Source organism: Nymphaea colorata, chromosome 9 (assembly GCF_008831285.2).
Source record: "Nymphaea colorata isolate Beijing-Zhang1983 chromosome 9, ASM883128v2, whole genome shotgun sequence".
NCBI classification, from domain to species: domain Eukaryota; kingdom Viridiplantae; phylum Streptophyta; class Magnoliopsida; order Nymphaeales; family Nymphaeaceae; genus Nymphaea; species Nymphaea colorata.
Window position 1 is genome coordinate 14933481 of NC_045146.1, and position 16462 is coordinate 14949942.

The window sequence follows — 16462 nt, forward strand, 5'->3', positions numbered from 1 at the left end:
GAGGAACAAGTCTTAAATCTCTCTCTTGTGCGAATCACTTATAACTTTAGCGGGATGGTAAGATGAAATACTCTTTCTTCCCAAAAGATATATATATATATGAGCTGCAACACGAGCACACAGTTCGAGCTGACATAGGGCATTTCCAAGTTCGTACAACATCTTCAACACAGTCGACACCATAACATAAGAGCTTTGCATCGGCATAATGAAGAACCAATTAAAAATTTCTTCGGCACTGCCTCTCAAGGAATCGACAACATGAGGTGCGGATGCCAGCTCTTTATCAGTTGTCCACATTTGCGAACGTCTAAATCTCATTTGGATCGATGTTTGACCGGACTGCTTTAAAAAAATTTATCATCCAATTACCAAATTGGATTAGATCCATATTTAAGAAATCACATCCAATCCGGTTTAGTGTTAAATAAATATCCTAATCCAATATTCATATATTTTGGAAGTCAGTTGCTAACATATTATAATATTACAATGTTGTTCCTATTCAGATTGAAAGTTGGATTTTGGATGTGAATTTAAGAATTTGATTCAAATTGGTTTTTGATTGTATGTTGGGATTGAGGTTCACATACAAATATGATATAGGCTTTTCTTCATTTGCATCCAAATTTAAGTACATCAACATCCGGGAAGTGAATATGGTTAAGGATACATTTGATTTGAATCCAATTTTCTGACATACTTAAGCAAAACCGTGTCCCAATTTCTTGTAGTGTCTATGAAAAGCATTATAAAGTTTGGTGTTTCCAATTTCCACCTTATTATTGTCTCAAAGCTTTTGTTGATGTAATGTGTATGAGAATAAAAAGCAATACAAGCTCTTCTTTCTCCAAATTCTGTCTTGTATGTTCTTTTGGTCAAACATGACAAGGAGTTTAAACACACTGCAGTTTTGTAGGGAACTTTTTGTTATCCACATGATATATGAATCAACATCAGTAACGGAAGATCCTCTAATGAATTCTTCTTAGCCTTTAGCCTGTTTAATTTCAGCATTTCTTCCTTTTCGACGTTTTTTCTTCGCTTTTCCGTGCCTCCTTGGTCTTAAAGAGAACAGTAAACCTAAACTTATTTCACTAGAAGTCAGTGGCCATTTCCTAAATTATGCGTTCATTTCCACAGTGGCCGTTGACTTATGCAACCTCCGCTGCGCTCATAGATATATATACATATATATCCGCCTGGTTGATTAATTTCCTCATTGTCAGACCGCCATGGCCATCCCTCCTCTTCTTCTCCTCCTCTCCCTCTTAATCCTCGCGGCGGTCGTCTGCCGATGCGTCTACCTCTTCTTGTGGATTCCGTTCAACATCCGCCTCCATTTCCGGCGGCAAGGAATCTCAGGGCCCCCGTTGATGCTTCCTTTCGGAAACGCGGGAGAGATAGTTCGGTTCATCAAGGAGGCGCAGGCGAAGCCCTTGCCGGCTTTTCACCACGACTTCGTGGGCAGGGTGCTTCCCCATTACATTCACTGGACGTCCGTGTACGGCAAATGCTTCCTTTTCTGGTTCGGTACCCGGGCGAGGCTGGCCATCCTCGAGCCGGAGCTCATCAAGGAGGTTCTCCTCAACCCCAAGGGCGTGTTCGAGAGGCTCGAGTTCAACCCCCTCGCCAGGCATCTCATCGGCGACGGCCTCGTCGGCCTCCGGGGCAAGAAGTGGCTCCGCCACAAGCGGATCATCCATCCCGCCTTCCACGTCGATCACATCAAGGCAAGAACGCACACACACACACACACACTCTCTCTTTAGTAGATCTTTCGATTGCCTGAAAGTTGTGGAGTTTAGATGAGAGCGGAGGTGGCCGAGTTCACGAACTCGGGCGCTTTTCATCTGCGGTTGTCGGGTTCAGCGGAGGGAACGGAGGCATCTTTTTCGTTTGTCGCGTATGGTCGTCTCCTTCGTAATATTTCTTTTTCTGGCCTATATTTCTCATAATTTGGAAAGATGGACGATTTCTTACGTTTTTCAATAAAAATGAGATTTTTAATAACAATTATTAAATAAAATAAACTTCCGTTAATCTAAAGGAAAGAAATTGTTGGCTAAAAGCATGAAAATGTAATTTAGTGATGGATAATACTATTCAAAAGATTTCAGCTGATGCCTTTTCTTTTTCCCTAATTACTTTCTGGCTATCTGCTGATTAATCATAAATAAAACCCAACCACCTCGGACCCACTGTGCCAAGGGCGCCGCACGCGCAACCAAAGTCAACTGGGTGCAGTAAAGTAGATGAAAAGGCTGCCAGATGGTGACTGCGGCTGTCCATACTAGTCAATAAAAAAGTTTTTCAGAAATATATCAAATATTTTATGAGATTTTGGGTTCCGCAATTTGCATATCATATTTCGTATGGCATAGTTTTAGAGTACGAAAAAGGAAAACAATCAAACTTGGATCCTGTTTTATCCAATCGCATTTCATAGGACATAGCTCAATTGGGGGGACTAGCGAAGTAATTGGTTAAGTTGGTAGAGAGGTGAAAAGCCAGTCGACAGTTTGATTTTCCTAAATTATGCGTTCATTTCCACAGTGTTTTACTCTCTACTTAAGTCTGCAAACAATCCTAAACATGAAAAATAAAAGAACAATGAAAAAAAGTTTTGGCGGCATCTCCCCCAATGTTTTATTGTGATTGAAGCTTGGTTGAATTTAGAAAGAAAAACCTCATAAAAGAATCTCTGTAAAATAATCTTCTCTGTGGTTCCCAGAAAAGTAGATGGCTCTGTTATCAGTAAACCCACTGAAGCGGGCTCTTACGGGCGCCGCTACCTTGAAGGACTTTAAAAAATAAACCTGATGTGTTGTGAAGACTGCTGCATTCAGCCAATCACGTGGGATCATTTTGAGCCCTGCCATATAACGTCTGGCATGTGATTGACAAGTTGGGGGGGCTTCATGTGCAGAAAAATTCAAATATGTAGTTTATCTTTTGATGAAAAGGAAAAGATTCTACCATGGAGATTCTGCGGATAGTAATTCACATCTACAAATAAAAGCAAGTGGATCCATTGAGCAAATGAACAGTAAAAGAAAACAAGTAATTGTAATCTTTAAGGATATATTTATTAAATTGAGCGACGACTTATTTGTTGAATTACTAGCTTGGCATTAAACACTGTGTACCTATGCTCACCAAAACAGGAAAATCCCATATATGAGGGACATTCTTTGCTGCTGCTCAAACCATCAGAATAGGCAGAGAGTCGTGGCAACTAGAAGTGAAATCTATGCATTTGGATATGTACTTTCCTTAATAATAAATCAGATCCTTTACCCTTTATTTTCTTCCAATTAACCATTGTTCTCATCTCGTATTTATCACCGGCTATCATTTATTTTTCTTTATACGTAAATGAAAATCCCGATTGCCTCTTCCATCTCATTTTCTGTGCTATGTTGGTTGTTCATGAATCCATTTTCGGAAGAACTTGACATCTGCACTTGTTGTTTTTTTCCTCTCTGATGAACTTTGCCACAACAATCCAGATTTATTGCAGACCTTGTTGCTTAAATTGCAAAATAGTCTATAGACTACTTCTAGTGGATGGCATAATCTGAAGTCCTGAAACCGTGGCACAAACAGGGGATGGTTTCTGCCATGGTTGCTAGCTCAGAAGGGATGCTGGAAAGATGGGAGAAGGAAACCGGTGAAGGGCCAAAGGAGGTCGACGCATTCCAAGAATTTCACGTCCTGGCAGCCGACATTATCTCTAGAACCGCATTCGGGAGCAACTATGAGGAAGGGAAACGCATCTTCATCCTGCAGGAAAAGCAGACGACCCTTGTGTTGCAGGCGCTGCGTTCCGTCTATATCCCGGGCTTCAGGTACTAGTTTGTCCCAAATCACATGGTCATTATTGTGTTCTCTTCATGCTTCCATTTCTTTTCAGTTAGCTTCTATATGAGATTGACAAATGAAAATAAAATTGACAAGTAATGAAAATTGAAGAACCCATATCTGTCACTTGATCTCTCGGTCGTTTGGAAGCATAGCATTTGGAGATTTGAGAGAAAAATTATGAATTCCAACCGGATGTGGTTGACATAGACTTCTAATTCTACACCCTTTGTTTTTCTTTAAAATTTGTTTCTTCATTTTCGATGTGCTTCCTTCTTTACACTGCTTCCCTTAGTCCAAATGTTTTTGCTAATCCGATCCTTTTCAAAACATTTTCTCTCATGCTTCCTCTGCACGTATAGTTTGTTGCCTCTGTCACTTTCGACTTGTGGGACAGTGGCGTCAATAGTTTGGGTAGGATTCGCTTGTTGATGTCTTAAATCCTTACTCTCCACCGTTTGTTTCATCCCCATCTCAGTTAGCTTCAACTGACTGGCTCGCTTTTCTTTACTGCTTTACCAATTACACTCTACGCAACATCCATCACGGCATTTTTGTGCACTTTCTTCTTGCTTCCTGTCGCCTGAACCCCGCATTCAACTCGCTACATATGGTTCTGAATTTTGTGGTTGTCTCAATGCGCTTCTTTAAAGATTCATTCCTACACAAAGGAACAGAGAGAGATGGAGAATTGAGAGAGAGATCAGGTCTTCGCTGCGCGTGCTGATTGCTGGTAAGAAGGAAGAACTAAAGGAGAAGAGCACGAACCTACTGGCCTTGATGCTTTCGGCGAATAACGAAGAAAGGGAGGAACAGAGGATGAGCATGGAGGAAATCGTGGACGAGTGCAAGACCTTCTACTTTGCTGGCAAAGAAACGACTGCCAACTTCCTAACGTGGACCGTCCTCCTTCTTGCATTGCACAAGGAATGGCAATCCAAAGCGCGCGATGAAGTTCTTTCTGTGTTCGGACACCATGGTCATCCAGTTGCAGAGAGCTTGGGTCAACTCAAAATTGTGAGTCGTCTTCTTTTCTTTTTCTTACGCATATATCTAGGATGTCATACCGTTCTGTATGTTGTTTTCTAACCAAATTTGGCCGTTTGTATACCTGTCAAGTACACTAGCTACATAAATTTTGCATGTATATTTCAGAAAATGGGTTTCAAGATCAGTATCTTGATTTCCAATTTGTTGGATTGTAAAGGCAATTCCTAATTGTGCCGTGATTATAAAAATGTTGTTGTGATGAATCAGGTGGAGATGGTCCTGAAGGAGTCTCTCCGGCTTTATCCTCCGGCCGTCTTCCTCCTTCGTGAGGCTTACAAGGACATGAAGCTTGGCGATCTAACTCTACCAGCCGGCGTGCAAGTCTACTTGCCCATCCTAGCCATCCATCACGACGCCGACCTCTGGGGCCCGGACGTATCAGAGTTCAACCCGGCGAGGTTTTCCGACGGGTCCAGCAACCCAGCTGCTTTCTTCCCCTTCGGAATGGGGTCTAGAGTGTGCATTGGCCAGAACCTAGCCATGACAGAAGGCAGGGTCGTCATCTCCATGATCCTGCAACAGTTCTCTCTTGATGTCTCGCCTACTTACGTGCATGCACCCATGCTTATGATGACCTTACAGCCTCAATATGGGGCACAAGTTGTCCTTCAAAGGATGTCCTAGACGACGTCAGATCATATGATCTACTAAATCACATTGTTAAACCGCTCCGCTACATTTCTTCCATCGTCATCTAATAAACGGCCACGGCTGCGAGCATGTAACACCAATGTAGTATACCCCGTCTTAATTGTACAGCACCAGCAAATGGTGGGAGAGTTAGAGGACTTTAATAATGTGATCTGGTAGATGAGTATCTCTTTACCTTGGCTCTTGGGAAGTCCACATGAAGACTAGCTCTCCATCAAGGTGTCTGGTTGTTATCGAAATAAAATCCTTTTTTACTACTTGCATTATGTTCATTTGTTCTTCTATGAATTGGGTATAAGCTCAGAAGTGATCATGTGACTGTAAATTAGTTAATTTCAACAATTAGGTGCTTTCAGTTAACAGGATCTTGTACAGCTTCCTGCCATCTTGTTCCTGCTTAAGATTCTCTGCTTTCTATTTTTCTCGTTTCACATAAACGTCTTCTGCAACAAAGGCTTCTTACTGCAACCTCCAATCGTCATATGTGCAGTTTCATGACCCCAAGAAAAAAGCAGTAGCTACAAGTTAATCAATTGAATAGCCGATTCTTAACATGACTCCGAAAGCTCAGCAATGCTAGAAGAAGTAGTGAAGCAGTGTGGTTAGTCGATGTTTGTTTTCTACATAGGCAAGTTTGCCTTTACAATGTCTTCCACTAGATTTTTCTAGCAGCAACACGCTGAATTCTGGTCTCTTGACCTTCTCTACTTAAAGCCTTGACTTTAACTACTCTAAGCTTCTGGTTAAGGAACTCTTGTTGGATGTTCTTGCTTGATGGTGCTGACAACGCACACTTGTTGCTGCACGAATTGTGGATCATACATCGGCAGGGAGCACATCAAGATAGGCAAGCCAAGAGCTTAAGATCTAGGATTGAAAAAGATAAATATGACAATCTTGTGAAAATGGAAATATGAGATAATGATAAATCAAATGAGACCCCTACAATCAAGGAAATGAATAAAATGCTCTATTTTAAGAGAGTGGAAACTTCTAAACGATTAATTAAGTTAGAGGCACTGTGGATGTAGTCTTGCAGATAAGTATCCAATCAACTTTTGAGGAACCATTTAATCTTCAGCATTTTCAGAATTAGTTCTAGCTATATGTCTTAAGAACTGGAATTCTTGTTCCACTTAAATTCATGACATAAGTGGCTCATAAATTCTATGCCTCTGGGCTAGCTCCACAAATTAATAACCAAATTTACACGGTGAAAAACATTATATTCTGGAGTACTAATGAAAAAATTTCTTGTATCACTTGTTCGTTGTTGGAGGCATGTCCTGCTTGATCCTGGTGCACCATCATCTGGAATCGAACATGATTTATCCTGATATCCAACTTGGATTTGATCCACTGCTGCCATGAAAATTCTGCTCACATTGCTTGTATATATGTATATGTCACCCACGCAGGTTCAACATCATAAGAATAGAGAAATATGGGAATTCATGGGTTCCTAAGATTAAATAGCTATCATGGTTTAAACTTGCTGAAACATGGGCATCCCATTGTCTGGTCTTTCACAATTTGGATTAAAACTCTTCTTTGTCTTCTTCACTCCTTGTAAACCAAACCAATGTTCCATTCAGGAGTTCTACAACAAACATCTACTGGAAAGGGAACTTCAACGTTAGGACAAGTTTTCTAAGAATTGAAAACTGAATATAACGTTGAAATTTGGTATAACCTTATGTAGACATTTTATTTCAGAATAATCTCTAGCTGCTTAACGTCATACCAAAGTTTGAACTTAGGGCACATAGAGTTTTTTGCAATGATTCTTCTTAGCCTTCAGCTTGTTTTAACTAATTCATAATTTCTTCCATTTGACATTTCCTCTTCGCTTTGCCGCACCTCCTTGGGCTTTGCCGCACCAATTTGTTGTATCTAGTTATTTTACATGCACATGATCTAGCTTAACGTTTTTACTAGGAATTGAACTCATGACATGGTTTAATTATTTGCACATCTCATGCTCTAATTGGTGCCAGACCCCAGCCCCAGCTGCCTTGGTTGGTGGACCTCAACTTGTACTCAATCTATTAAATTCCTACCCTAGTGGTCTAGTCTTTAGGAGAAATTGCCTTTGGTGCAAAACCGTTAGGATCATACCTTTATACCTCCAAGGTTTTAGCTTGTTTCGGAGCTGAGGTGGACCTATAATATAGTATTCAACTCGGGTGTCATGCTTGCCAATGTTTATGGCCTAGAGAGATACCACACAGGAACATGACAACGTCTATGGGAATTGAACCTGGAATCCTTTGAGTGTGAGCGGCTTTGCCCCCCAGTTGTGCTATAACTTAGTGGTCTAGTTGCTAGGTTTGAACCTACACTTAAGCATGGTCTTTTCTTCCCTTGATGATGGGGCGTCAGATAACATACAAACATTGTGGTCTTGGATGGGCCACAGTCTTGCAGCATGCATTTGGGCTCGGCATGAGTTGTGTGTTTGGTCTATAATACTGTTACATTCAAGAACACTGCAGCAGCGGTCTGATCTGCTCGCTCTTGGTTTACCCTAGTTGGGTAATACAACAGTACGGGTGGTTTAGCCTTCTGCCTTGAAGTGGAAGAGAAATTGGTAGGTCCTTGCTTATAAATAGACTTGTTTCTCCATGTTTTCTTTCACTGAATCAACTTGTTGATCCCATAAATTCAGGTAAATGGTGCATGTTCAGTTACTCTTTGTAGCATGTTTGATTAGATATGTATCCTTCTTTGCTCTTGGGATTCATTTGAGTTTCATATATGAACCAACAGGATGTTTTGGAATTTTATTTTTAGGATTACATGATTGTCATTTTAATATACTTGGAACTTGAGAACTCAAGAAGTAAACCTTATAAAGATGTTGATCTAGAGTCTGCGAGAAACATCCTACGGATATATTCATGCCTTGGTATGTATGCAAGCTTAGTAGAAGAATACCTAAAGAACAAAGATGAAGCTGATCAGGTTGGGAAACCAGAAATCTTCTACTCGGAGGTGGATGTTCAATTTGAAGCCATCAGTGGCTTTGATGGGCCACAATGGGATATCAACGTATCAGATTCGGATCGGATATACTCGGATTTGTATTTGGATTTAAATATAAATGAGAAACATTTCTGAATCCCATGTGTAGATTAACAACTGAATCTGATGTATGGATATTGAGGTACACTTTTCAAAATGTATGGATATTGAATGTAAAATGTTTATTTAAAACTACTGATACAAATCTAAATTCGATCAGACAATTACTTAAATCCAAATGCGCTTGGATGTCATTCGTTAAATCGAAATCCAACCTAATTTCTTACATCCAATTTTTTTCCATATCCATATTTTCAAATGGTTTGGTAGGATATCGAGTCTAAATCGGATTTGTTGGCATTCCCTGGCGTTAGCACGCATTTCTTTTGAAGCACTCTTAAATTTACCCGTGAATGCAGAAATATGTCGTGTTTAGCAGCTCGAACTGGAGTAGACCGTTCATACCAAGCAAAGTGGTTAAATAGACAGCTAAATGTAGATTTCCATAGGCTTAAAGGGCTTTTTTTATTTCACTAGAAGTCAGTGGCCTTTTCCTAAATTATGCGTTCATTTCCACAGTGGCGGTTGACTAATGCAACCTCCGGCTCCGCTGCGCTCATAGATATATATACATATATATATCCGCCTGGTTGATTAATTTCCTCGTTGTCGGACCGCCATGGCCTTCCCTCCTCTTCTCCTCCTCCTCTCCCTCTTAATCCTCGCGGCGATCTTCTGCCGATGCGTCTACCTCTTCTTGTGGATTCCGTTCAACATTCAGCTTCATTTCCGGCGGCAGGGGATCTCGGGGCCCCCGTTGAGGCTTCCTTTCGGAAACGCGCGAGAGATCGTTCGGTTCATGAAGGAGGCGCAGGCGAAGCCCTTGCCGGCTTTTCACCATGACTTCGTGGGCAGGGTGCTTCCCCACTACATCCACTGGACGTCCCTGTACGGCAAATGCTGCCTCTTCTGGTTCGGCACCCAGCCGAGGCTAGCCATCCCTAAGCCGGAACTCATCAGGGAGGTTCTCCTCAACCCCAAGGGTGACTTTGAGAGGCCCGAGTTCAACCCGCTCTCCCGGCTGCTCATCGGCGACGGCCTCGTCGGCCTTCGGGGCAAGAAGTGGCTCCGTCACAAGCGGATCATCCTTCCCGCCTTCCACGTCGATCACATCAAGGCAAGAACCCTTTCTCTCTCTCTCTCTCTCTCTCTCCCTTTGGATCTTTTGATTTCCTGAAAGTTGTTGAGTTTAGACAAGAGAGGTGGCCGAGTTCATGAACTTGGGCGCTCTTCATCTGCCGTTGTCGAGTTTACCGGCAGGAGCGGGCGGAATCTTTTTCGTTCGTCGCGTACGGTCGTCTTCTTTGTAAAACTCGTTCTCTGGCCTGTTTTCTCATAATTTGAAATGGTGGACGACTTTTTACGTTTTTCAAAGAAGTATGATATTAGCTAAAAATTATTAAATAAAAAGGGAGTTTCCTTCCGGGTAAGTTGACTGATTTCAGGCAAAAGGCTTGACTTATGTTACTCTAAAGGGAAACAAGTGTTAGGTAGAAGTACGAATATGTAATTTAGCACAAAACAACCCCACACATAATGAATGAGGAAAAAATGGGAGAGGTATTCTCGGTATCTCCCGCAATGTTTTTATCGTAATTGCCGCTTGGTTGTATAATAATCTTCTTACATTTTTTTAATTAAACAAGCTCGGCAGGTTCATATCCTCGTGTCTCGGTCGACAAAAGTTACAAGAAAAGTAGATGGCTCGTTATCGGTGCACCCATTGAAGCGGGCTGTTACGGGCGCCGCTACCTTGATAAACTTTAAAAAATGAACCTCTCGTGTTGTGAAGATTGCTGTTCTCAACCAATCACGTGGGATCATTTTTAACCCTGATTGACAAGTTGGAGGGGGCATCATGTGCAGAAAACTTCAATCTGTAGTTTATCTTTTGGTAAAAAAGAAAAGATTCTACCATGGAGATTCTGGGGATAGTAATTAACATGTACAAATAAAAGCAAGTGGATCCGTTGAGCAAACGAACAGTAAAAGAAAACAAGTAATTGTAATCTTTGATGATATATTTATCAAATTGGGCGACGACTTATTTGTTGAATTACTAGCTTGACATTAAACATTGTATAACTATATTAACCAAAACAGGAAAATCCTGTATGTGAGGAACATTATTTGTTGCTGCTCAAATAGATTGCCTCTTCAATCTCATTTTCTGTGCTATTCTGGTTTGGCTTTGCATATCGGTTCTCGCATCCTGCTATGTACCGGTAACTACAGTGCGCAATGTTGGTTGTTCATGAATCACACTTTCGGAAAAACCTGACATCTTCACTCTTCTTTTTTCTTTCTGATGAACCTTGCCACCACTATCCAGATTGATTGGAGACCTTGTTGCTTAAATTGCAAAATAATCTATAGACTACTTCTAGTGGATGGCATAATCTGAAGTCCTGAACTGTGGCACAAACAGGGGATGGTTTCCGCCATGGTTGCTAGCACAGAAGGCATGCTGGAAAGATGGGTGAAAGAAACCGGTGAAGGGCCAAAGGAGGTCGACGCATTCCAAGAGTTTCACGTCCTGGCAGCCGACATTATCTCTAGAACTGCATTCGGGAGCAACTATGAGGAAGGGAAACGCATCTTCAGCCTGCAGGAAGAGCAGACGACCCTTGTGTTGCAGGCGTTGCGTTCCGTCTACATCCCGGGCTTCAGGTACTAGTTTGTCCCAAATCAGTAAATCGCATGGTCATTATCGTGTTCTCTACATGCTTCCATTTCTTTTCAGTTAGCTTCCATATGAGATTGACAAATGAAAATAAAATTGATAAGTAATGAAAATTGAAGATCCCATATTGATCTCTCGATCGTTTGGAAGCATAGCATTTGGAGATTTGAGAGAAAAAGCATGAATTCCAACCGGATGTTGTTGACACAGACTCCTAACTTTACACCCTTTTGTTTTTCTTTAAAATTCGTATCTTCATTTTCGATTCGCTTTCTTCTTTACACTGCTTCCAACCGGTTGTGCAAGTCCAGATGCTTTTGCTAATCTAATCCTTTTCAAATCATTTTCTTTCATGCTTCCTCCGCACATATAGTTTGTTCCCTTTGTCCTTTTCGACTGGGGGGACAGCATTGTCGGTTTGATATGATTCGCTTCTTCATGTGGAACACTGACTCTAATAATCTATGGTAAAATTCACATTGTACTGCTAATCGGATGTGAATATGATATATATGGTATTACTAATACAAATAGATATTCAATTTCTGGGGACATCTGAATCAATCGTAAGGGAAATTCCGGACATGCTTTTCTATTTCTTATGTTAAAATTCATGTCCAATTCCGGGTCAAATTAATCAATAGCTAAAAATAGTTGGATGCATGGTAGCTATGTCATAGCATCCTTACTCTTCACTACTTGTTGCATCCCCATCTCAGTTGGCTCCAAATGACAGGCTTACTTGCTTTTCTTTACTGCTTCGCCAATTACACTTTGTGCATCATCTGTTACGGCATTTTTGTGCATTTTCGTCTTGCTTCCTCTTGCCTGAACCCCTTCTTCTGCTCGCTATATATGGTTCTTGAAACATTGCATTTCGTGGTTGTCTCAATGCGTTTCTTTTAAAGGTTCATTCCTACACAAAAGAACAGAGAGAGGTGGAGAATTGAGAGCGAGATCAGGTCTTTGCTGCGCGTGCTGATTGCTGGCAAGAAGGAAGAACTAAAGGAGAAAAGCATGAACCTACTGGGCTTGATGCTTTCGGCGAATGACAAAGAGAGGGAGGAACAGAGGATGAGCACGGAGGAAATCGTGGACGAGTGCAAGACCTTCTACTTTGCCGGCAAAGAAACGACTGCCAACTTTCTAACGTGGACCGTTCTTCTTCTCGCATTGCACAAGGAATGGCAATCCAAAGCGCGTGATGAAGTTCTTTCTGTGTTCGGACGCCATGGACATATAGATGCAGAGAGCTTGGGTCAACTCAAAATTGTGAGTCTTCGTTTTTTGTTTTTTCTACGCATTATTCTCTAGTATGTCATATCGTTCTGTATGTTGTTTTCTCACCAACTTGGCTGTTCTTATATCTGTCAAGTGCGATAGTTACATAAGCTGCATCAGAATAGGTTTCAAGATCAATGTCTTGAATTCCAAATTGTTGGATTGTAAAGACAATTCCTAATTCTGCCGGGGTTATAAAAATGTTATTTTGATGAATCAGGTGGAGATGGTCCTGAAGGAGTCTCTCCGGCTTTATCCTCCAGCCGTCTTCCTCCGTCGTGAGGTTTGCAAGGACACGAAGCTTGGCGATCTAACTCTACCAGCCGGCGTGGAAGTTTACTTGCCGATCCTAGCCGTCCATCACGACGCCGACCTCTGGGGCCCGGACGTATCTGAGTTCAACCCGGCGAGGTTTTCCAACGGGTCCAGCAACCCAGCTGCTTTCTTCCCCTTCGGAATGGGGTCTAGAGTGTGCATTGGCCAGATCCTAGCCATGACAGAAGGAAAGGTCGTCATCTCCATGATCCTGCAACAGTTCTCTCTTGATGTCGCTCCTACTTACGTGCATGCACCCATGCCGATGATGACCTTGCAGCCCCAATATGGGGCACAAGTGGTCCTTCACAGGTTGTCCTAGACCATGGCAGATCATAAGATCTACCAAATCATATTGTTAAACTACGCCCGCTACATTTCTACTATCGATCGGGTGATAAGCGGCTAATGGGATTTAGAGGAGTTTAACAATGTGATCTGGTAGATGAGTAGCTCTTTACTTTGGCTCTTTGAAAGATCACACGAAGACTAGCTCTGCATCAAGGTGTCTGGTTGTTCTCAAAATAAAATCATTTTACTAATTGCCTTGTTGTAATTTGTTCTTCTATGACTTGGGTGTAAGCTCAGAACTGGTTGTATATAATTAGATATCATGTTAATTTCAACAATTAGCTGCTTTCAGTTATAATAATCTTGTGCAGCTTCCCTTCCTGCTATCTTGTCCCTGCTTAAGATTCTTCGCTTTCTATTTTTCTGGTTCACACAAACGTATGCTCTCTCCGTAACAAAGACTTCTTACGGCAACTTACAATCGTCATATGTAAAGAGTTTCATGACCCCAGGTAAAAATGGCAAGCTACAAGTTAATCAATTCAGCAGCTGATTCTTAACATAATTCCTAAATCTCAGCAATGCTGGAAGGAATCGTAAAGCAGTGAAATTATCCGGTGTTTGTTTTCTACATAGGCAAGTTTGCCTTTAGTATGTCTTCCACTAGATTAAAAACATGCTGAATGCTGGTCTCTTGACCATGCTCTACTAAGAGCCTCGACTTTAACTACTCTAACCTGATGGGAATGGATCTCTTGTTGGATTTTCTTTCTTGATGGTGCTCAATAATGCACACTTGCTGCTGCTCCAATTGTTCTTTATCCCATAAGCTCTTCACTTATGCGCGTATTCTGTTCCATGAATTCAATTACCTCAGATCTGAATTTGGGACGAGATCCTCAGTTTCCTGGTCTGCTTTCCATATGCCGTCTTCCTTGAGCTATAGCTACTGGTTGGGGACTCACCAATGAAGGGATACGCCCGTTAAGTGACTCCTTTCTTTAGCTTTTAAATGACCAACCATGCATTAGTTATAGTCGACCTTCAAGTCAAGCTGATACAAGAACTGCAAGAGTTGGATTAGATTTGCTTAATTTGATGCAGACTGATCTTGTTCCGCTTAATTTCATGGATGTAAGTGGCTTATTATGCTATGCCTCTGCGGTAGCTCCACAGATAAGAAAAAAAATTTCTTGCATCTTCTGTTTGTTGTTGGAGAAATGTCCTCCTCGATCCCCGTGCACCACCATCTGGAATTGAACATGATTACCCCTGATATCCAACTTGTATCTGGTCCACTGCTGCCACGAAAATCCTGCTCATATTGCTTGTATATATGTGTATATCACACACATGCATGCAGCAGCCATAAGCATAGAGCAATATGGGAATTCATGGAACGCGAAGATTAATTAGCTATGAGGGTTTAGACTTGCGGAAACATGGACATCCCATTGTCTGGTCTTTCGCAATTTGAATTAAAACTCTTTCGTGTCTTGTTTACTCCTTGTGACCACGCAGGGAACTAACATCTACTGGATAGGGAACTTCAAGTTTAGGACTGGTTTTGTAAGTACTGGAAAATGAATATAATGTTCTGATCTGTTCTTCTTCTCCAAATTCTGCCATGTATATTCTTTTGGATTCAAACATGAAAATTAGTTTAAACACACGGAGGTTTGGAACCTTTGGAGGAAACTTCTTGTTATCCTGGCGATACATGAATCAGCATCAGTAAGGCAAGGCTCTCTAATGATTCTTCTTACCCTTCAACTAGTTTTAATTTCATTGTTTCTTCCTTTTGACATTTCTTTTTCGCTTTTCCGTGCCTCCTTGGGCTTGAGAATGAAAGAGAACTATAACCAATTTGTTGTATATAATTAGTGTGCATGCACATGACCTAGCTTAATGCTTTTCCTAGGAATATTTGAACTCTTCACTTGTTTTATTTATCTGGGCATCTCATCTCATGCTCTAATGCAGTCTTACTGCATGCATTTGGGCTCGCCATGAGCTGTGTTTATAAGAATGTTACACTCAAGAACACTGCAGAAGTGGTGTGATCTGGTCGCACTTGGTTTAGCCCAGTTGGGTAATAGAACAGGATGGGTGGTTTATCCTTCTACCTTGAAGAGGAAGAGAAATTGGTCATTGCTTATAATAGGGCTTGTTTCTCCATGTTTTCTTTGATTGAATCAACTTGTTGATTCTATAAATTCATGAAAAAAGTGCATGTACAGCTACTTTGTAGCATGTTCGATTAGACATGCATCCTTCTTTGGTCTTGGGATTCATTTGAGTTTCATATATGAACCTACAGGTCGTTTTGGAAAGTTTATTTTTAGGGTTACAAGATTGTTATTTTAATATACTTGGAACTTGAGAACTCAAGAAGTAAACCTACGAAGTTGATCTAGAGTCTACGAGAAACATCCTGGGGATATATTCATATCTTAGCGAGTATGCATGCTTAGCAGAAGAATACATAAAGAAGAAAGATGAAACTCGGTTTCTCAAATCGTTTTTGCTGCTTGACATATGCCGTCACGGGCTCACTTTCTTCGGCTCGTGCCGCCCGGCGATAGACAGATTCAGACTCAGGGAAACATATAGTCTTATGTAATAACTAGTTTCTTTTCGAGTTTGTGACCACGCAGGATGAAGTTATATACTTGGATGAGAGAACTCGGAAAATCTAGTGAAATAGTTTTATTGGAATCGAATCAGGCTACAAAAAGTTATGGGCCCTGACAGATGACTGCTTAGTTTCAGTTTAGGTTGGGAAGCCAGAAATCTTCTACTTTGACGTGGATGTTGAATTTGAAGCCATCACTGGTTCTGATGGGCCATTGTGGGGATGTAAACTAATCAGATGTACTCATTATGTTATTATGTTCTTACCACATGTTCATAAACTCGGATTTGAATTTAAATACAAATGAGCAAAAAATGTATATTATATCTGAATTTGATGTGAATCTTATGTTTAAATTAATATCCGAATCTTAATCCGGCTTTCGAACTTATACAATTTTCAAAATGTATGGATTAGGATATTTATTTAAAACTCTGTCCGACACAAATGTAAGTCCGTTCAGATATTTACTTGTATCCAAATGCTCTTAGATTTAGAGTGCTTCTTTTTATTTCACTAAAAGCCTAATGCCTTTTCCTAAATTATGCTTTCATTTCCAGCGCGTGGCGGCTAACTTCCGCTGCCTCCTCTCTCTCTCTCTCTCTCTC

The 16462-nt window shown here is 41.1% G+C and overlaps 2 protein-coding genes across 2 annotated transcripts; both read left to right on the top strand.

Annotated features, from left to right (window-relative positions):
- The first annotated feature begins 1223 nt into the window (after nt 1-1223).
- LOC116260106 (cytochrome P450 734A1-like) lies at nt 1224-5831 on the top strand. Its single transcript, XM_031638198.2, has 4 exons — nt 1224-1733; nt 3610-3851; nt 4518-4881; nt 5122-5831. Exons 1-4 carry the CDS (start codon nt 1236-1238, stop codon nt 5536-5538), a joined length of 1521 nt encoding a protein of 506 aa, XP_031494058.1. The 5' UTR covers nt 1224-1235; the 3' UTR covers nt 5539-5831.
- A 3362-nt stretch (nt 5832-9193) lies between these two features.
- On the top strand, nt 9194-13605 carry LOC116261531 (cytochrome P450 734A1-like). The gene is made up of 4 exons (XM_031640334.2): nt 9194-9766; nt 11078-11319; nt 12241-12604; nt 12834-13605. Exons 1-4 carry the CDS (start codon nt 9269-9271, stop codon nt 13248-13250), a joined length of 1521 nt encoding a protein of 506 aa, XP_031496194.1. The 5' UTR covers nt 9194-9268; the 3' UTR covers nt 13251-13605.
- Nucleotides 13606-16462: the final 2857 nt, after the last annotated feature.